At 39.8% G+C, this 22,036-nt stretch overlaps 1 protein-coding gene across 2 annotated transcripts in view; it reads right to left on the bottom strand.

Annotated features, from left to right (window-relative positions):
- Nucleotides 1–13,064, bottom strand: part of ldah (lipid droplet associated hydrolase) — a 33,937-nt gene extending 20,873 nt beyond the window's left edge. The window contains exons 1-3 of one of the 2 annotated variants that reach the window (XM_027008897.2): nucleotides 12,941–13,064; nucleotides 11,551–11,736; nucleotides 1,819–1,953 (exon numbers count right to left, since the gene is read on the bottom strand). In XM_027008897.2, the coding sequence (XP_026864698.2) occupies nucleotides 1,819–1,953; nucleotides 11,551–11,736; nucleotides 12,941–13,034 (415 nt within the window). In that variant the 5' untranslated portion in view covers nucleotides 13,035–13,064. The remainder of the gene's footprint in view (nucleotides 1–1,818; nucleotides 1,954–11,550; nucleotides 11,737–12,940) is intronic. The other variant, XM_027008898.2, reaches the window with a different exon arrangement.
- Nucleotides 13,065–22,036: the final 8,972 nt, after the last annotated feature.

The raw sequence follows: 22,036 nt of genomic DNA, 5'->3' as shown, positions 1-22,036 counted from the left end.
GCTGATGCGGTGTACATTTTAGTGAATTTCACCACAATACAACTATATTTCAGTCATGTGTCTGCATACTGGGGGCGTTTGAGGTCTAATAAATAACAATACAAATAACAGGAAACTAAAGCTAAACTAATCAGTTAAAATGGGATGGGCACATTGAGAAGACAGGATTTCAACCGTTTCAAATTAATTCTACCTAAACAAATCCCTGTCATACTAAATGAGAAGCATTCCATAATATGGGTTTTATAATATCTGACTGCAGATCTTATCTGGATACAGTCTGATATTCTACACACTCAGCAGCTACTTCCCTGGACAGGGGCATCTGGGAACCAAATGCCAGAGGATGATAGTGTATGGATAACTGAGATGAACTAGACAATGGACTAAATGAGAAAAGAGAAGAAGAGAGCCATGCTGCACACTCAGTGCCGCCATGCTTAAGTGTCCCGTTGATGATGTCAGATGTCACGCAAACAGAGAGCTTTGAGGAAAGGAAATATAGCTTTTAATTATATCCTCTCTTTCATCTGTGCTGTCTTGGAAGAGCTTGCCGCTTACTGTCATCTCCTGGCAAATCTAAATTCAGTGCGGAGCTGTGACTTCTAATCACCCTGTTACGTGCTTGGGCGACATGGGAACAGCAATAAATGTCAATGTCTGCTGTCTGACCGTCACCAGATATCATCTGTGTGGCTGTGAATGGCGTATCGCTGTGGTCTAGCAATGGATCACCATGTGTTCACAATAAAAAGAGGAGTCGGTCGGTACTTCAATTTGTAGCAATGCTTATGACATCTCATGGGGTTTGTGACTGTTTAAGGAACACATGAATGCACTTAACATGCTAAAACTTACTATCTACAAACCTCTAGTTACTGTCTCAGTTTCAGATTTTTTAGGTATTAACAAAAGGCTGTACTTAATAATAAACTTTTCATTTTCCCAGTTAATCACATAATGGTAATGATACGATTTATGGAATCATTATCCAAGATCATGGGGTCATAAATATGTAGAAAATATGTCTAAATAGAATCTAATGAGAAGTGAATGGTCTATGCAGTTTTTTCTGCACCGTCTGTGGCCCTGACATGGCCAGCTTCCACCTTCACTGTCCAATCCATCAAGCCAACCAGTGGAAGTGCTGTTTTTGGAGATCCGAGCCATATGTATGTGGTTTGGCTTATTACAGGTGGGCTTGGCTAATGTCTTTCCCACGTAGTGAGCTCAATAAAAATGTCCACGCTGCTTTATGGATGACCATGCTGGACATTCATGCACTGGCATGGAGAGAAGGAGGGCGAGGCTACCTAGCCAGCCCGGCCTACCAGCCCTGTTCCTGTTCGCCGCAGAAGCCCAGGCTCTCAGGCTGCCTGAGGGCTGCCCGGTAACTCTATACTCTGCAAACTAAGACAACAAGGCTCAGCAGGCTGCCCATACGGCTTATCCTAAGAGTACCGGCTTTAAAGCAAAGAACAAAGTATCAAATATGTGGGAAGAAAGCATAACAAATGAGATAACTGGAAGTTTGGTTAGAGTCACAATTTTTTGTGTTTTGGTGGGTTGTGACTACACTTCATGCATCACATATTTCCCTGCACAACAGCAGCTCCATAACCTCTTTAATTGTCTGCTGCCACCTACTGACTTTGTGGCATTAGTGGCTTTGCCATCATACTGAAACATGGTCAGGAATAAATTGATATGCTAAATTAATGCTAGTGAGATGCTTAAATCAATAATATTGTGAAAAAACATTGTGCTCAGTTTCAAAAAGGTATGTATAAAATATACAGGCTACTGTAGATCTCCTACCTTCAACTAAGTCCAAGGTGTCTTGAGGTGAACAATGTCCAGCCTGACTCACAGCCCACACAGGGTATCGTCGGTTGAAGGTCTGATACAACGTCCACATGAAGGTTTTGTAAAATCCCACAACACCCGGGTTGCCTGTAGAGGGGGAGAGAAGCAGCATCTTGAAGACTCTGGTGAATGGCCTCATGGCCTCGTGGAATGAAATACACATTGCGAACTCAGTGAACACAGCCCACCTTCCTTTACCTTGACCCAGCTGCTGGGTTCCATTGACATGTCAGGGACAAAGATTATGGGTAGGAACTATGCAGGTGAAGACATGGCAGAAACTGAGGCTACGAACATTTCTGGCTGCTTTAATGTGCACAATTAAGAGCCGTTGCGTTTTTCATTCACTGGGGCAACACACAAAATGAATGAACAAATGAATGAATTTATGAAATGGATACATGCATTTATACATATACAGTCTTAAAATGATACTGCATAACAGTCACACAAAGGAAAGTGACATTTGAACATTTAAAACATTAAAAATATTTAAGAATTTAAAGAGGTTTCATGAGATTTGCTCCCCCCCCCCCCATTTCAAGGACATTCCCTTTATTGTGGACAGCAAATAACTAATAAACTATGCTTTAATATGTGATACGCTACAAAACGCATAAGCTACAGCCTAAGATGCAGTGCTTCAAACAAGTGTAGGGGGCTCTAACTGACCACTGACACAAGAAGCTACGCCCCACTTACAACAAAGGAAGAGGTCCATCGCAAGGCTTGTGACCCTGTGCCATTGGTCTTAATGGATGAGACTAAGCACAAGCGAGAGGAGATGCAAAGAGAAATGGCACTGCTGAGCACCAGCTGCCCCTGCAACCGAACAAAGAGCACCCTGTCTTCGTGGTCAGGCCGGCTAACTCCAGCTCTCTTTGGGCACTGTCTCAAACCGCGATAAATCTCGTGTGTGAGCGAGAGTCTATGTATGACAGCACCACAGCAAAACGAGTTGCACAATTCCACTGCAAGTCTACTGATGTTTTGTGCAGAATTTCTAAAGGGGGGAGTGGGGGAGGGGTCAAGAATGGCCACCTGGAGAAAGAGTCATATCAGGAATCCTGTCACCAAGTAGCATGGTCATTTTAGCACAGTGGTATGCTGGAGGCGGTGAGTAACTTCCGTCTCATGGGTGCACTCAAGGTGCTCGTAGTTCTCAGTCTGGTGAGTCAGTAGGCCTGCTCAGAGTACACTGAAGCTGGGTGATGAGCAAAACTGTCCCAGACACAACCTCTTCTTCCCATAAGGCTGCACGTGACACATGCAGCCACGTAAACCAAAACGCAGGCTGTTTTTGCGACACTCGTCATCTAAATAAGCCTAGTCCTAGACCAAAATGGCCTTTCCTGAGGAATCCTAAACTGGGGGTGCAACTTAACCTGAGATGAGACTTATGCTTGCATGTGGCCAGAAGACCAGTGCAACCATGCAATCCCCAGTATACTGACATGTACATTTTTTTCTAATTCTCATCAGATTCAAGTTATGGGAGCCATCAGTGTCAGTTGTTCACTGTTACAGACAACAAGAATTTATTTTCCTTTCAAGTAACATTCTCAAGTGGTAGAGGAGCATGTTATGCAGTGGGTGGTGTCCTCCAGCTGGGTCTGGCACCAAAAGATGCCTTAAAGCAAACAAACACTTTACAAGCAGCCTAATGACATCCATGACGAAACACAAAACCTCTAAATGCAAGGCCCCTCTGGGGGGTTGGGGAGGCACAGGCCGCACAAAAAACAACCATGGCATGTGAGCGGTAGTCCGTGCTTGAACCCAAACTACTGGCGGTTTGATCTTTGCGGCTCTGAAGCGCGCAACAGTTCCTGCCCTTGTTTTAATATTTTGATTCAAATATCCTGAGTCATTAATCAGAAAACAGATTGCAGCTGCTTAAGGCACATTGCACAACGCCTTTAGACACACTTGTGGGGATGTTTGTGTTAGTGGGAGTCTTTTAATCTACATTACGAAGACAATCTGGGCGAAGTACAAAACAAATGACCAAAATTTTTTTTATTTTTTTCTGTTAAATCACTAGTCACCCAAAATCAATCAATTAAGAATCCAGATTGCTCACTACCTCTGGGTTTGTGTTTTGCCCGTCTCTTCCTTAATTTGCAAGCTTTGGTCAGAATCACTGGCAATGTTGATAAAACATGGATCTTTGCACAAAGTTCTGAGCTGGTGCGAAAGTAGAGGTTGGCACACATCTTAGCAGCTATAAGTGGCTGTTTGATAGCAAAATATACTACTCCAGACATTTTACATATGAATTGCTAATGGATTTACCAAAAAAAAGGCATTGCATAACTTCAGACAAACCAACAAATTTCAGAAACCAAAACACTGCAGCACTTAGCAGTCATATTATTTGATCACGCTAGAAAGGCACCTCTATAAAGGTTAAAACGGGTTAGAAAGTACAAATTGCCTACTATTCAATTCCATGCATTTTGCAAATTCCAAGAAGAAAAAAAGCCTAGAATGTATAGTAATCAGGCAGAACTGAAATAAAAATGATCAAGTATGAAATATGAAATCTCTCAGCTGTGGTGGATGTGGAATATTACATATTAGTGAGAAAACTGATGCAAAAATGCAGGCTACCTATTTATATCATGGCAAGCCATGGGGTTAGCAGGTCCAAGTAAAGGAAGCTGCTGGGCTTACGTTACCTCTATAAAGGAAATGTACTTGCGGTACCTTTAAAGAACAACTGTTTCAGAATACCTACTTTCGTTCCACCACATTCCTCCAAAATATTTTATTTATATTAGAATATATTTCTGCTTATTTATTTATATCTATCATTTGTTTAATATGCGCACGACATTTCAGCTTTTACTTGCTGTCTTTTTATACGATCATCTTTTTATTCCCCGATTATTTAATCATGAATACACAAATGCATGTATGAGCTCAAGCTGTAAATGTAGCAAACTGTGAACTTCAAACTTTTTTTTTTAAGCTCATCATCGTTGTGTACTCTGTGAACATGGGCCGGGATCAGTGAGGCAGACCTCCACCATAGCAGCGCATCCTTTCATCTGCCTGCTCTTGCTGCTCCCGTCCCCTCCTGGGCTCTGGGCCTGAAGCTGAGCAGGCTAAGATTTTGTGCACCGATAGGCCTGTGGGAAGCGAGTGGGCGGGCGCTAAGGGCCAATAGCAGCCCTCCTGAACCCTCGTCAAACTGATTAAATCCATTTGTATGTTTTCATTTATGCTGAGGATTTCCAAATCTCTCCCAGATGGGGTTTGCCCCCACCCACCCACCCAACCCAAGGCTCAAAGCCGGTGCTGCTTCAGGCCTGTGCTATCGGAGACGACAATCCACCACAATAAAGCGCCTAGATCTCGCTCAAGGTCTGGGTGGGATCAAAGGTCTTCCCTGAATTGTATGCACTGTTACACGTGGATCTAGTGCAGAGGTCTGGTGTGTGGGGGAGGTTCAGTGGGGAAGTGGTGTCGACAAAAAGGCAAGCACTTAGCAATAAACACCTCAACGCATAGCTGCGCTCTGCAGTAGGATGTCCTGTAATTTAAACACTTCATGAGGACTACTTGACTACAGTGTCTACACGAAGTGGCTCAATTACAAGCCCTGTAATTGAGACACCTCATGAGGATTACTTAACGACAGAATGAGATGTTTGTGTTTATGAGAGCAGGACACTCAGGTAACTGCTGGCTCAAAAGTTTTTTTTGAACTCCAGGCAGATGTATTTGTTTTTCCTTTATAGCCACGTGTGTGCTTTTTGACAGGAATCCAAGTGAGCATCGCCTATCGAATCAGTGAAGAAAAAAAAAGAAAAACAAATCTTGTCGGTTTCTGTGCAGGGAAAGAATGCAAAGGAGGCATTCCTATATCCTTGGAAAAAAGAAAACGAGGACAGAAGCATGAGCTATCCTCGCCTCTCCTCCACGTTATCATTTCCCTCTTTCCCCTGAGTTCATAAATTCAGGGCTGTTGCTGGAACATTAAACAGATACCCAGCCCGCCGTCTCTGACCCCGAGGCTGCCTGGACTACCACGCCACTGACGTAGCCCTGCAGGTGCAGGGGCCGCCCTCCGTCACCCCTGCTCTCTAAAACACACTTGCAAGCAGCGGCACTAAATCAGTGCATACAGGCTAACTGAATAGTGATGTGTGACCCATGGGGTCTTGGCGAGATGATATACGTTGTCGCGTTTGGTGTGAGCATAAAAAGAGGTCTTCTCCACAGCAAGTTGTGGATAACAACCCTTCAACCCTAGGATGGCATCCTGAAATTGCCTTCCTTTGATCCATATCAGTGGCGGCCATTAACAGAATCGCAGGCCGAACGGCAGACACCAGTTCAACTCATGAAAGAAATCCGCCTATGACAACATCGGCACCGCATGTGCTGGAATTCTTACTGTGGACAGTGTGTGGAGTCCACTTTAACAGATTGGCTCTTAACATGCCAAAAAGTCTATCCATCACACGAAAGGAGGAGAACAAGTGAAAATGCTTTATTGACTTTGGCAAAGATGCAACCAAGGGTCACTATAGCCAGCTCTTCTGATAGACTATTTTCTCTGAGGGCTGTTCCCTGAAACCCATGAGGTCTGTGTGGCTCCAGATGAAGGCAGGGCTGTAGCAGATTACTGTTAAGGGGCCTGATGTGTCTTTATAGTGTAAACCTGGCTGGCTAAAGACAACTTAAAATAATACTGGACTTTAAACAGAAAACTCAATCAACAATATGTCCAAAATAATAAGACTACAAGGAATATAAAGGTGGGGTTCAGCAAAGATATCTGACACTTATTTTGAACCAAACAGTCAACATTAAAAACTTTACGGTTAAAAGCTTTCCCGACATGATATGCAACTTTATCTCAGGCTCGGAAAAATATTCTCCATCACTCAACACCTCTATTAGTACAACAGAGATTTTTTAAAAAGGTTCTTGGGATCCAAGGATGGACTAGCAATCAAAGAGAACCTCCAGGTAACATTCCTAGAAACAACCTTTACTGACATGCCTGTTGACTCCTGCTCCATAGACAAATGCAAGCAAGCTGAATTACAATAATACAATAGGATCTCTTATTGACAAGGTGTTCCTGATTGCTAGGTGTTCCATGTTTAAGGCAGGATTCATACAGAGAGAGAGGAGAAGGCCTGCTTAGCACAGCTGAGAACAGTCACATGCACACTGCGTAGTGTGCAAAGTCAAGAAGAAAAAAAGACCTCAGAAAAGCTTAATGATGAAAGGAAAGAGTGTGGAAGGAAGCTCTGTAGGATTATTATGAATTATCAAACAATGTGATACTGAGGGGTATTGGATACAGCTGCTTGGACCAGGAAAGTGCTCAGCACAGCAGGTTCCTATAAATTCGACCCATCTGTGAAAGACATCCCCTAAGCCACTGAACATCTTTTACAGCTTTAATATGAGTTATAATAACTTATTCTTCACTCATCTCAACAAATTATGAAGAGCTTTACATGGTCCAATTTTAAACTTCTAAATCCTCAAGTGAACTAGAAAATTGGATAATTCTAATTCTGCTTAAGACTGTCAGTCCCACACTGACATTAAATATTAACAGCTGCCACTCTTTGTATTTACATTGCAACGAGCAAAAATCCATATGTTGGAACATGGAACATTTTTGAAGTACTTACTGAATTGATTCTTAAAAAAAAAAAAAAAAGACGACATGTGTTCATATTTTGCTGCAATACTGATTTTGTTTGTACAAAGGGCAGTTATGGCTCAAGGGCAAATGTACTGGTGCATCTCTCTCTCTGCCTCTCCCCACAAGCAGCAGCCTTCTGAAACTGTATTTCTTTCAGAATAAATTGAGACTGGGTCACGCAGGTCAATAGGACCTGGTGCCACAGATCAGTAAGGGTGATAAACATTTGAAATGTATTGTAGCAAACAGAAATGTCAATTCACTTGAAAAAATAAAATTCTTCTTTTATCCTTCCAAGCTCACCTGATTGAGCGGAATTTGATATTATTGGAGAAATAACTGCCAACTAAAAAAAAAAAAGTAAATATCTTGTGCTGCATCTGATGAGATAACTAGAGATTTAAAGTTCTTAACTTTATCAGACATGGTGAAAGCACATAATCTATGAACTATGTCCTTTATAAAGACATTCATTATCACCAACAGTACTAATTACATTAGTCATAACCCATAGTCAGATTATGCATTCCACCCTGCTGTTTCCTTTCATTCTGCCCAAGACAGGGTGCTTGGCTCACTAACCGGCATACACCCCTCACCGCAGCAGTGTTATTGTAGCAGATTAAAACTGTAGCACCTGTGCTTTGCCCCTGGTGGATATGAGACACCGGGAGGGGACTCTGGCGAGACAGCAGCGATAATTGCCGTTATCTCTGGGGAAAAGGGCACAGGCTCTACAATAACAGCCCTTTACCCACACGTTGTCTACATGCCATAAAAGAGTCCTTTGAGCGCAATGCTCAGTGACATTCAGGGCCAAAGAAAACCGGCCACTCCTCACAACGCTCTTGAAGGTCATCAGCCTGAGCCTGGTCTTTTCGGTGAGAAATGCTGGTTGGTCACATCTTAATAGTGTGCTACAAGAAAAGCATATGCTACATGCGTGACACTGATTGAGGTCAAGGGGAAGAAATGGGATCAGTTGTGATGGACTCTTCAGTGACAGGCAAACAGAAAGGCAGTGACAGAACAAGAGTCCTTAAGAAAGATGTCTGATGACAAGGCAAGACATGTCAGTATTCATTCAATCAATTCAAGGGCGACCAGACTGAACATGTATGTGGATGAGCCACCTACATAATCTACTCACTCACACACATGCCTCCTAGGCTACAAAAGAAAGGCAATGTTAAAGTGAGACACTCATATTTGTCACAAGAACTACGAACTCTTTGTAATAATGGTTCATTAAGAATGCATCTTTCCCAAGATGTTATCTAACCAGAATGTGAGAATCAGGGAATTTTCTTTCACAAAACTTAAACACGTAGCTCTTGTTCAGTGATAAGTTAGATGAACTGACACAAACAGCCACCCAACTATTACTGAAACAATGCTCCTCAAACAAAGTACAGCTGAAAGCTGTTGCATTCCACCCCTTTACATCAGAGGTTATCAATCCAATCCAACCCACAACAAATTTGCCAGGTAATCAAGGAGTTCTGTAGGCCCTTGATTACTTGGGTTAGGTCAATGAGGGCCTTGTATGGACCTTGTATGTTGGAAAGTCACGTTTCCATCAACAAAGTGTCAGTGCTAGTGCCGAAGCCAGTGATAGCTCACGGGAACTAGTGAATATTACAAGAATGGGCCTGCATTTTTAGTGGTGGGAGAGCTGAACAAGAAGTCATACAGAGGGGTTGGCAGGGGACACAGATCCAATTCTTGGTTAGCAAATTTTATTATACAGAGAAAGATAGAGAATTAACTATTTCAGCAGCACAGAGAGATTGTCAGACTAGTATGTGCAAGATGACAAAACAAGTGCTTTGTTTATTTTTATGTTCTGAATGTGTACAGTTACGTACAGTTATTAAATAGCAACTTGCATTTACTGAGACATGAAACATTGGCATGGATTGAAAGGAAAAAAAAGTGAAATGGCAAATTTCTGGTAAATGGCCACTAAACAACTTAAAAAGTAACATCAGAGCCGTGGCCTTTAGCTGCTTGCATCACAGGCTCCACGGTTCGAGACCAGCAAGTTTATGGAGCCAGAACAGACACTGGAAAAGTATGGAAGAGGTCAACATTTTTGACACAATGTTGGTGCTACATGAGGACATTTGCAAAATTCATGGCAGTATATTAAATAATAATTGAATAAATACAAGGAAAGGATGCCTGATGTAAACAAGTAAGTTCAAATTGTTTCTATATACACTCTGGAAAAACATTTCCCTTTCCAATAAAAGGGAATGTTCAATATTCACTATTATACCCTCTAGTTAACTGCCTTAATTCACTAGTGTATCCAAGACAGTAAAGAATTGTATAAAGTATAGTTTGCAAAAAACTATTGTATAATTTGCACTTTATTTGCAGTCATTTTCCTATTTCCCAAAGTTACCTTTCCAGTCAAGAGGACAAAGCCCAAATCATTCCAGCCCACATGCAATTTAACCCAAGCGCTACCTGATTTAATCAATTACTGACACATGCATGAAACTATTCAGAAATAAGAAGTAAGAAAAACAAAATGGGCCATTAAAGCTACTACATAGTGTATATAATTCTGAACTACAATGGAATGTGGCATACTGCAAATGCCGCATAACTTAACAAATTCCATTACAATAACACACATTAGCAAACATGTCACACTTTCATAAGACGAACATTCAGATTTACTACAAGCCCAAGGTTGTTGCAGTAATATTGAAATAATAGCAATTTAATTTTTTTTAAATGTGTCCTCTTCAAAAATATTTTACATTATCATGATTACTCACTTACAATGAATTTGCCCTTCTTAATAGACAATACAGCAATGAAGGATTTCAGATATATTTCAAATTGCATTGCTGCTATTTTAAACAAAGATAACCCAATAGTAATTGGGTCAAAACAAAGCATCAGGCTGAACTGTATCCATGTATTTCTCATAGAGCCAGGCTTTAATTTCACTATCGTGAATGGACCATGCTGGTGAAAGTTTAAAAGGAGAGAAGAAGGACATGAGCCTATTTGTTGCTGTGACTACTTGGAAAGATGCTTGGAAACCTCTCTAATGCTGTGGGTAACTGATACTACAAAGACACATTCTGTTGGACCTTTGGGAGCTTATGTGGTTTTACATAAGCTCCCAAAGGTCCAGCAGAATCTTTGATCTTTTAACACCTGCACCTGAGCCACACAGGTTTTCTACAACATCATGCTACTCAAAGGGTCTATCAGGGAGGTGGTAGCATAGTCCACCATTTTCCACTGGTGCTTTCCTGACGCAGAGACAAACGTAAAAAGGAAACCTGCCATCCTAGGTCCACGTTCTTGTTCACGTGGCCAGCATGGGCTGGCAAGTGTACTGTCCAGCCCTTAAAGTCAGGCCGCCCCCTTCACCCACCCGCAGACCAAAGCTGTGACTTCTGCCTGCGTCTCGCCTTTTCCATGAGTTTGTTTATTTTTATCTTGGCAACAAAAGAATGGAACATGCTTCCTTTTATCTGATAAAGTTTTATCTGGTAATTCATCTTAATAAGTGAGGTGAGGTCAGATGCTTTGAAGTTGAGCAAAAACTCAAAAGGAAATAAAAATGAAGAAAAACTAAATAAATAAAGGAAAATTTTTGTTTTGTTTTTGGATTTGGATAGTAACTATAAAATGAAGTGTGGCAAAATAGCAGTTGTTTTGTGCAGGAAAAGCCTGTTATGCCAATATTATCTGCCAGTGTACGTTAATGTCTGCTTTTTAAAGATGATGAGTTCAATACATAATCTTTAACCCACTACCTCTGCTTCTGACAGAGTTGTTACAAAGCACAAAGAAACCAAATCAGGTTTTTCTTGAATTGGCAAAATTCATAATTCATTCACATAACTGTCAGAAAACCATATTAAATTACTGTTACTGCAAAAACAAAACAAAAATAGCTGAAAATATGGACAGTGTGTCTCCCTGCTGTGTATGTCATGCATTTCAGGGCTACAGGGGCCTTTCGTGTGGCCTACCTGGAATGATGAGAATGAGCGCTCTGGCTGGGTTAGGGCTTTTGACAGCAGCATACAGGTCCGTGGGCCCATATTTTAGCACTTCAGTGAGAGTCCCTCTACAGTAGACACGTTCCAAAGTGGCACCCTCCGTCTGACCTTGGTTCCTGTGGCTACCCATCACATCAGCACAGCCAGATGCCGAGACTAAACACACACACACATGCACACATCCACACAGAAATTGCCTTACCAACAATGTAAACAGAACAAAATGTCTTAAAAATAAGCAGAAGAAAAGCATTTTCCTACAAAAGTAACAATAAGAAAAGTCTAGCATAAATTTGTGAATTGGATTATTTATTTACGTTTTATGAATCTAACGTGCAGTGTTCACCTTGGAAATGACTGTCAGTCCCAATGAAAGGGGGGTGGATGAAAGATACAGTGCACAAGGGAAAGTATCGATCAAGAATACTTTGGCGTGATTATAAAAAGAAAACTGATTAGACATTTAAGAGTACATGAGAAAAATCATATTTTAAGAATTTAGTGGCGTGATTTGATATCAAACAGACATTTTCTATTAGTTATCCCAATAAACCAAATTCCTATAGTACAAACACTTCAGCGTAATTTAGAAAGTGTTCTCCAAGAATATAGTGGCATGAATTGATCATTTGATTTGTGTTTGGTTTTTTTTATTGTATTTTTAAATAATATGCTATATTTAACTGATAGGCCATTTGCACAATTTTGCTTTATAATTTCTGCTGATTCTCACAGTAAAAACATAAGGAAGTCATATCATGCGTAGCTAAAATCATATTTAAAAATAGTGGATTTAACTGAAAATAAATACATTTTAACAGGGGAACAAATTTAAGACTTTTCTCTTCTATATATGCTTTAACACAATTTCCTTTAGTGCGTTAGACATGGGTAAGACATGTTTAAGCTGTAGAACATTTCTTTTAGATTTCTAATGCCCGAAATAAAAGTCGTTTCACAACCGTAAACCGTAATATATGAAGTAGCAGCGCACCAAAACCTTCGTGTGGCTAGAGCGATCGAGGCTTTGCGATGTGCAAATGAGGGGGTCCTCCAGGTCACTCACCGACCTATTATCTTCACTCGTTAGGTAGCCGGCTAGGTCAGCAAAGTACACTAGCTAGCCAGCGTTAGGTTAGTAAGAAGTGAGAAGAGTTGCGCTAGTTTCCAAAAGACCATATGCTGTAATGTTGTTGCCTACGTGGTTTAACATGTATAACCTACAACTACAGCGAGCACGACTGCGCCTTCTTGCTTACTACTACTTAACAAGCTACGAAAGGGTTGGCAAGCTAGCTAATAACACGTACAACTAGGTTTAATGAATTCATTACATGTAATTCATAATGACACTCCTTACCGAAACACACCTTTGCGTCTTTTTGGATGCCAATGATGTTTCTAAAATGTCTTTTAAAATGCGAAACCAGCCACCTCCTCGCCACAAAAATCATTGGGCAAATGACCGAAATCTCGCTTCCTACTTTCTTCTAGCCCTTTGCGCTGCAAGATTCTACATGTTCAAACGCATTATTGCCACCTAGTGTTTGGAAGCGGTAAATGAGGTGCATTCACTTTACCTTTGACTAATATAGAATTGGCTTGCCGAGGTTATTTCTAAATGTATGGCAAAAGTGAAATCTTTCAGTAAGCACATCTGGAAGTTCTATTCACAAAATATTTTTGAAAACTTAATAACACATTTTGTCATTAAAATGAACTACTAAAAAGTGCAAATGTGCACCTTTTAATTGTCCAACAACTGACATTTGTTGATTTTAACAATTGCATTAATGTACCAACACTTTAAACAGAACACAAAGCATCAGAAACAGAAGCTCAGGATTTTATGCATCTCTGCTTAGCCTACAATGTGATACCTTGTCTCATCAGGTTCTACGCTTGTCTCCAAAATAGGTGCAATAAGGCAACCCCGCTTATAGCCTTACTACACAACTGCAGTTCTCATGGCTGAGGGAATTTTAAGAGATGGGTTTGGTTTGAGAGTTTTGTCATATGGCCCCAAACCTAAAATGGATCCTTCAAGAGACATGATCAAGCCCGGAGGGGACAAATTCCAGGACATTCTGGATTTGGGGTTAAACCAGGACCGGAACTAAATTCTAATAGGTGACAGAATTCCTGGAGCTGAATTGTAAGTATTGTTTACTGTTGGGGAAGTGATAACCTTTTGACATACACACTTTCCTGAGCAAATACGATTAGTTGCATGTAGTCCAGTCCAGTATTTTATGAATCACAAATGATTCTAATTAAACAAATTCTCAAAGCATCTTCCTTGCAGAAGGGATCATTAAAATCATTTCAGGATTACACCAATCATGAACCACAGGCTTGTTTCTTTAACTGTCAGGGAGCTGTAGTGCATCTGCAACTCAGTTTTAAATCCACCATCTCAAGATCATCAGTCACTTGTAGCAGCTCACATGTAAAACTGAACGGAACTAAAAAAGGAAACATAGAGTGAAAAAAGACTCATGTGTTTTAAAAAGGAGAGGAAACACAGGAATAATCCTCCACAGATGGACTTCTGACACCTTCGTATACCTGTGCCTACTCATGCTAAATCGGTGTGATAAAGAACAGGAGACATTTTTTTCAAGCAGAGGGTTACTTCGCTCAGAGATCCAAAACACATGGACTAGTTTAATTTCAGAAACCCAACCACAGTGACCAGTCTAATGTATATCACATACTGTAACCTATTCATTACAGTCAGAAGTTATAACAGGTGTCAAACATCGTGGCTGTGATCCATACTTACAACAAAGAGTATACCAAAAGTAATAAAATATGAGCAGACATTGCTAATTAAAATCAGAAGGAAAAGAAAACTTACTTTGCAGATATTCCAAATATTTCGTGCTTTTAGCCTAATGTCCAGGAGTCTCCATCTCATCAATAATGATGATATTTCACTGGAAACATGTGTAAAGTCCAACCACACACAGTCATACCCATTTTGGCTAACCTGTTTGAGGGAGCTGGAGAATACTTAGTGCACCTGTGAAAACACAATATCAAAATATTGAGAGCAATCTTTGAAGGAGAGGTCTCTACACTGAGCTCAAATGAGAAAAAGGAGTCAATAATGTTAAGTATTTCCTGAAAATGTCTTGACGGATGACAACGTGAATATCTTTCATTCATTAATAAACAGCTCTTATATGCAGATGTTTTATTCCTTGTTATTTTTCTTTTGATTCCCCTCCACTCCTTGCTTTGAAACCAATAAAGACATATAAAAATTCCAAGGATTTTTGAAGTTATGGGTTTCATGTGTTAAACATCTTACTATGGGATCTGGTGCACATTTATATTTGGGTTCAGTTATTTGAAGAAATAAGCAAGTTGGCAGAGTAATTTGTTAATTTCTACATAAGCAAGAAATTAGGAGAGCAGAACAATCCTGCTCTGACCCGTGATTAAACTTTTCAGTGTGAATCCAATGAGATTTTTTCAAAAAAGTAAAGCAAATATGTTCATTCACAGAGAATGGTTCACAGAGAAATATATGGTAATTTTCTGGCTTTAATCACATTTTTTAATGTGACAATTTCCAAATTGCTAGTAAAGGGCAGGTTAAATTGAGTTTTGTATGGGGTTTGGTGCATTCATTATTCAAGAATGATATGAAAATATAATTATATCTAAACTGAATTTTAAATCAATTGTTCTTTCAAATGTTTTGGGTGTAGTGTCCAAAAAAGGAAAGGACTGCCTTGTTTATAAACTGATAATTAAATTAAAATAAATTATTTACAAGTGCACAGACACATCTGGCATCATCCTATGTAACCGTCTCATTATAATTTTCATATATTGTGTTATATACTCAGTGTTGGACATTCCTCAGTGTCATTTATGACAGCATCACACTTGAGTGACACTGATTGGGGATCGTCTTAAAGCAGCTGTAATCAATTTTGAAATGTTTGCAAACTGCTAGGTTTGCTAGGTTTGAGCACAGAATGAACTGACCTCCTCCTCTTCAGTGCCACGCCCTCCTTCCAAAGACATGTATGGTTGATATTTAGCCTAACAGAAGCAAATTACCTAAACTAGCAGCATACTGGCTTGTAGCCCAGCTCATCCTATTCTGTATTACCCTGCTCTGTTTTGCAGCTCCAGCCTCCAGCCTGGGTCAGTGGAACATGGGTTGTATGTTGTGTTATGGCGTTGATTGGTACAGCAGCGAAATAGTTTTAAGAGTTGCCTGTGCTTGTCTGCAAATAGATCTTAGAGTTGATTAACAAATTATCCATTTGAATAGTTTGTCTGTGTGAGGGAGAACCAGTTAAATAGAATAGTAGCAATCGTATACGATGTCACTGGCCAGCAATAAAGCAATAAAGCAATGTACTGAGACTTCTTTGATTAGCTTACATCTATGAGCCAGTTTCCCACATTCACGTTAAGCCTAAGCTTTGACTAAAAAGATTTTCCAATGGCAATGTACCACTGACACTGCAATTTAACCCAAAACTTGGCTTTATCTATGTCTGGGAAACTGGCTTAGTATGTTCCAGGTTAGTCATTTTATTTTTAAAACACGATAAGGCTTCTTTTTTGCTTTCTTGTGACTTGAGTGCTACAACAAGTGTTTCAAATTTTAAACCCAAGAGAAAACAATTTGCCACAGTCAGAATTGACTGTATGTATGCCATGTTAGTAATGTTGCTGAGTCCAAGGCCAGCTGCTTTTTATGGACCAGTGCAGCTGTAAATCAGCCCACAATGCAGTGAGACACTTTGAAATCTGCTGAAGTGATTTAAGAGTGTGACAGCCCAAACAGGTCAAGATCCATTATCAATAATGCAAGGCTGCACACTGTCCATCAGAACCACACAAAAGTCTATTGCAAACAAAGAACAATTGAGTGCAAACACAGAACAACTGAGTGCAAACACAGAACAATCTAGTGCAAACACTGAATGATGTAGTGCAAAACAGAACAACTGAGTACAAACACATGCAAGCATTTGTACACATTTGCATAAACAAAATTACTATTAAGATAGATTCTCTAAAAGGTGACAACTAAATGTTAGTGTTGAGATGACAACTACATTTTAGTGTTAGAACATGTGTGTGTGTGTGTGTGTGTGTGTGTGTGTGTGTGTGTGTGTGTGTGTGTGTGTGTGTAGGATGTCATTTACACACAAGGTCAGGAGGAGAAGAATGCTCAATCAATAAAGTAGCTGATGTCTAATCACATTAGTTTCTTTGTCCTTAGATTCCAGTCATATCTGTTTTAGTTTATTTCTCATTTAAACATTAGACTATCTTTAACAAATTATATTGCTTTAAAAGTGATGACAGTAGTACAGCCACTAGCACAATGTATTAGATTGTGATTTTTTTATTTAACAGGATGAAAATAGAAAATGTATTAACTTTGTTTTCCAAAGTGCATCTAAATGATCAGATCAGCAAACGATCAAATTAGTTTACACTTTTAATGAATATTTATGACCTGTTCAGCCATGGCTTAATTTTTAAAGATAAACAGTGACTATATGTACTATATACATATACAATATATATCATAACATATACATGATATATCAAGCCAGTATATTGCAAACCACTTCATAGCTCATACATCGCACTTCTATTATATTAATCTGTATTGTTATTTATTAGGATACTTTATCTCCCCAGGGTTCTTTTTCCTTTTGGCGGTGAGGAAATGTAAAACTCAAAGGAGAAAAACTACCAAACCATGCAGAGAAAAGTGAAATGGTTTTATATTTTTACAGCTGTTTTAGCACAAGCTATGATTTAAAAAACAGCATAGCTTTGACAAATCAGTATTATTCTTACAGATGAAGATCTGTTTGGGGGGGAAATGTCTTTGGCATTTTTTTGCTGGTTAACTATGAAATAGAGAGAGAGAGAGACAGAGAGAGAGAGAGAGAGAGAGAGAGAGAGAGGCAGAGAGAGAGAGAGAGAGAGAGGGAGAGAGAGAGAGAGAGAGAGAGAGAGAGAGAGGCAGAGAGAGAGAGAGAGAGAGAGAGAGAGGCAGAGAGAGAGAGAGGCAGAGAGAGAGAGAGGCAGAGAGAGAGAGAGAGAGAGAGAGAGAGAGAGAGAGAGAAAATACACAGAAGAACATGCCAGCAAGAGCTGGAAAAACTGTAGATGTTTTACAGTTTTAAGGAGGTTATTCTTTACAATAATGCTCAGGTTACTTAGGATAGTGCCTCAGCTGGAATGGCAATAAACTGCCCATGTGATCAGAGAAACAAGAACAAGTGTATTCAAGTTAATGGAGGATTTTTGATTGTTTTTCATTTTTATTTTTGCTTTTCTTGTTTCCTTCCTTTTTTTATTTGCTTATTTCTTTATTTTTTCTTACCATTTTTACTTACGCAGTCCTAACTTATGGTGTGTTTGATCTACATTCTGCATTAAAAAAATCTTAAAATCCAAATAATTGTAGAGGTTCTACATTTAGTGGAAGGCAGGATTAACTTCAGGTTAGTTGTCATAGGCCTTCATGTCAACTACTAGCTCAATATTTAGTAAAGTTGCACTGACTGTGCTGACAGGCTTGTGTGCTTATTCAAAGTTTCACTATAAAAAATAAGCATGTTTATTGTTGTTCTCCTGCTGTGTTTAAGTAGTCGTGAGGCTGATAATGCAATTGATGCCACAAAATCTAGCATCAAAATATAAAAGTCCACCTACAATGATCAGTCATTGATCTCTCTTGGGAGACTATGCCAAGATTAACCCTCTACAGAATGGGGTCGCAGACAATTTATCCACATTTTAATTTCCTCTCTTTTATCTGCAGACTTTCCTCTTCATTCCACTTACCACAGATGATCTGGGAAGGTTTTTTAAGCCATTCCAGCTTTCACATCAACCTCGGTGCCAAATAATGAAACCATCTGTGTTGGGAAATATAAAATTTATAGTCCATAGTTGTGTAATGCAAAATATGTCAGATGAATTAGCATTAAAGTCTTAATTTAATGTTTCCAGGATCAAGCCACTACAAATGATCTTCTCAATGTTTAGTCACAGTTAGAGCTGTAAATTATTCTGTACAAATTATTCTGTTTTTTTTAGAAGAGGAATAAAGAAAAAAAAAGAACATAAAATGTTGAATTAAATTTAATTAACTTGAAGACCAGAATGAAGTTCCTGTCAGTTCTGGATTATGGTACGATGTTGTATAAGCATACACATTTCATCACATTTCCTTCAGGTTTTGGGGACTCTTTTTAATAGACTGTAGGTCAATGTCAAACTATTAATGCATCATTACCATATGTAATAGTGTCATCTATCATACTTAACTCTCCATGTAAGCAGTCTTTTTTATCTTATCATTGGTAAATTGTTCATCTTCTTATCTCCCTTGAACCTTTGAGAAAGGGTTAGGTGAGCTCCCCAGCTGGTGTAGGTGGTATTGCGTTCATGGTCTGAGTGTTTGCTTGCTTATCTGCCTGCTTCTTCACTTTATTCTTATAGAATCTTAATGTGAATTGGGATAACCGGAGTAGGGAAAGGGATTTTGGCCATGCAGTGGAGAAACATCAACAAATGCGCTTTTGTGGAACTCTTGTGGAAAGAATCCAGCTGATGCACTTCAGTTTGGAAATGCTTTTTAAAATATTACCCATGTCCCCTTAATTGGAAATCAAGCCTATGCAACAACCTGGCTTTTGTGCTCTTCTTTCAGCTAGTTTAGGGTTGCACACTGTTGTAACACATTATAATCCCTAAATATAAACCTTTTAACCTACAGATTTCTGCATGAAACCTTTGAAACTCGAAACCTGATCTTATAATGAACAACTGACTACTGTTATTTGCACCAGCTGTTGGACTAAATAACAAGTGCACGTTGCTGGTGTCTCAGATTTGCTCCTGTTAAAACATGTATCAAAAGACTCAAAAGACTTACAGAAATTTATAGCATATTAACTGGGATGAGTCACACAGGAGCTGGCTTGTCTAGGAGATCAGTAAGGAACTGCGCACAGTCTCTGCTTCTGTACACATCATCTATAAGATGCGCATCTTCATTCTATATTAAAGGTTTCCTGGGGAGGCAAGAAAAAAGGGTAAATGACCTTTTGATTAATATGGTCCTGGTCCAAGGTGCTGGTGCTAGCCAAATGCCACGAGTTTGCAGAAAAGCCAGCCTGCACTTGATCTGTAAGAAGGTCATGGTGAAAAAGCAGAAGAGGTGAGGAGCATGAAATCACCCTCTAGCGCGCACGCGATTTTTATCAGAGCTCTCGCTCTTGTCCAGCTGCAGCGGGCCGGTACAGGCAGGAGGAGGGAGTGCTGCGACCCGGGAGGAGAGAGCGCTGTGGGCTGACCCATGCTTTATTGCCTTTTACACACCCTGTAAATCACTGACATTTTGTTTTCACTTGCAATCTTGTTACTCCTCTGTAGAAATGAGATTACTCACGACTGGCATCACTCCAGCTCAGGGGTATTCGACCATGGGAGATGTTATTTATTGCGAAGGATGGCCCTGCTCACATCTGCACGCTGGCTCCGGTTACGGCAGCCACCTCTGCGCACTCTCTGCTTTCGTCATGCAAGCGCTTCTGCATGTTTGCTGGGTCCATCTGATGTTTAAGAATGGAGGTCTTCTGTGAGAGGATACTTATCCTTTTCTGAACTTTCACTCTATTATGCATTCCTTACCACCAAAGATACTGTTTAACATGGAATTTAAAAAATTCTAATGACTCCCCCACCAGCCCTTTACACATACAATGTCTTCCCCAGTATTACAGCTCCTATGCATACTTAAAGCTGCTGTCTAGTTCCACTTCATATGTTCTGCAAAGGTGTCAGCGATCAGCAGATCTCACCATAAATATGAAACTAATGACTGAGAATACCAAATACTGCCACATGATTAATAGTTTATCTACCCAAGCATGTTTAACACTTTTCACATTCCTCGTTAGCAAAAGGAAACATACAGTATGTTCTTGGTTTTTTGTCCGCTGTCTCTGCCATTCACAACAATAGGTACATGCTTAAAGACAGACAAATAAATAAAAAACAGACCAACAGCATTCTTGGATGGGTCTAGGTCACCTCTGGGATTTTGTAGCAAATTGTATAATTCCAATGTCATGATACAACTTGTGGCAAAGCATTTGAACAGCAGGGATCTGGTAATGTGTGACTTTTGAGCGAAAAGCAAAAGCATTATATGGTGCACTTTTATATATCCCTTTGGAGTGAAACGGAAAGCTTGTCTACTCTCCATAAAGCATCAACTTAGCTGTTTTGCCAAGTATCCATAGCTAAATAATAACTGGCATACTCCCTGAAGTGTTATGTTAAGCCTCTGACAGGTGAATGAGCAAAAGCCAAGACAGATGGAAAATGTCTTTTCTAGACAAACACCCCATCATGAAAGAAGGTAGCAAGCTACTGCATGACTCCAGAAGCCAAGAGCAAATGTATTAATTTTAAACTAATAGCTCTTAATCAGGCTGTCTGGAAATTCATTGTCACTTTATAGGATATTGGATTTATTGTGAATGTATTCAGTTGTACTGTATGTTAACTTTTGTAATTAGGTACAAAATATTTACAACTTTAAAATTCATCCTTGAAGATGCCCCTTGTGTCTACCTGAAAGAAAGAGACTACTGCATTTTTTCTATAGAAAAAAATGAGCGTCTAATTTGCCTGTTTATAGACATATTCCATCAGACTGATCAACTTTGTAAATGATCAAACAGTAATAATCACACAATCACACTGGTTTCGTTCATGAATGTGAATCTTTAATTAGAAGAGAAGAGCACCCTCAGTGTTAATGTATGTGTTGATTGATGATTACTACTTCACGGGAAAACACTACCAGAGCTCAAGATGAGTCCATGAACAAAGCAGGCCATCACTGTTTTGGCTACGTGCATGGAAGGTTAAAGAGGAAGAAAGGGTCAGAGAAGGCCTGTGTCCTCTCACTACAACCCCCCTCCCAGGCAGTGATGATCTCGAACCCTTCTCAGAAAGAGCAGTGTGGGAAAAGCCGCACACTCCTGTCCACAGTACAGCTCCGGATTCCAAACAGGTGGCAGTCTCTCTGCTTAGCAACATTTGTTTCGGGCCCCTTTTGATAAGGGGTATATGAAAGAACCACAGGAGGTAAAAGTTCCCCATCAGGTAACCAGGGGTATTATAGGGTGGGAATGTGACCTACAATATTAGAGCAGTGGGCACTAGGCACTGAGTGGACTGAAGCGAAACAGCTTTGAGAAGGAAATACTTCAGAATATTCTCAAGAACACTGGAGTCATGCAGTTAGTGGTTTGATTTGGGCTTGATGCCATTGCCCCCTAATGGCCAAAAGGAAATTTGCATTGTATAATATCAATTCAGTGTGGCTTAATGAAATACATATTGTCTTATTTGATAAACAATCCATACAACACTCTAA

The sequence above is a fragment of the Electrophorus electricus genome, chromosome 13 (genome assembly GCF_013358815.1).
Source record: "Electrophorus electricus isolate fEleEle1 chromosome 13, fEleEle1.pri, whole genome shotgun sequence".
In the NCBI taxonomy this organism is placed as follows: domain Eukaryota; kingdom Metazoa; phylum Chordata; class Actinopteri; order Gymnotiformes; family Gymnotidae; genus Electrophorus; species Electrophorus electricus.
The sequence above is the reverse complement of the archived record's forward strand: the minus strand, read 5'-3'. Positions and strand labels throughout refer to the sequence as shown.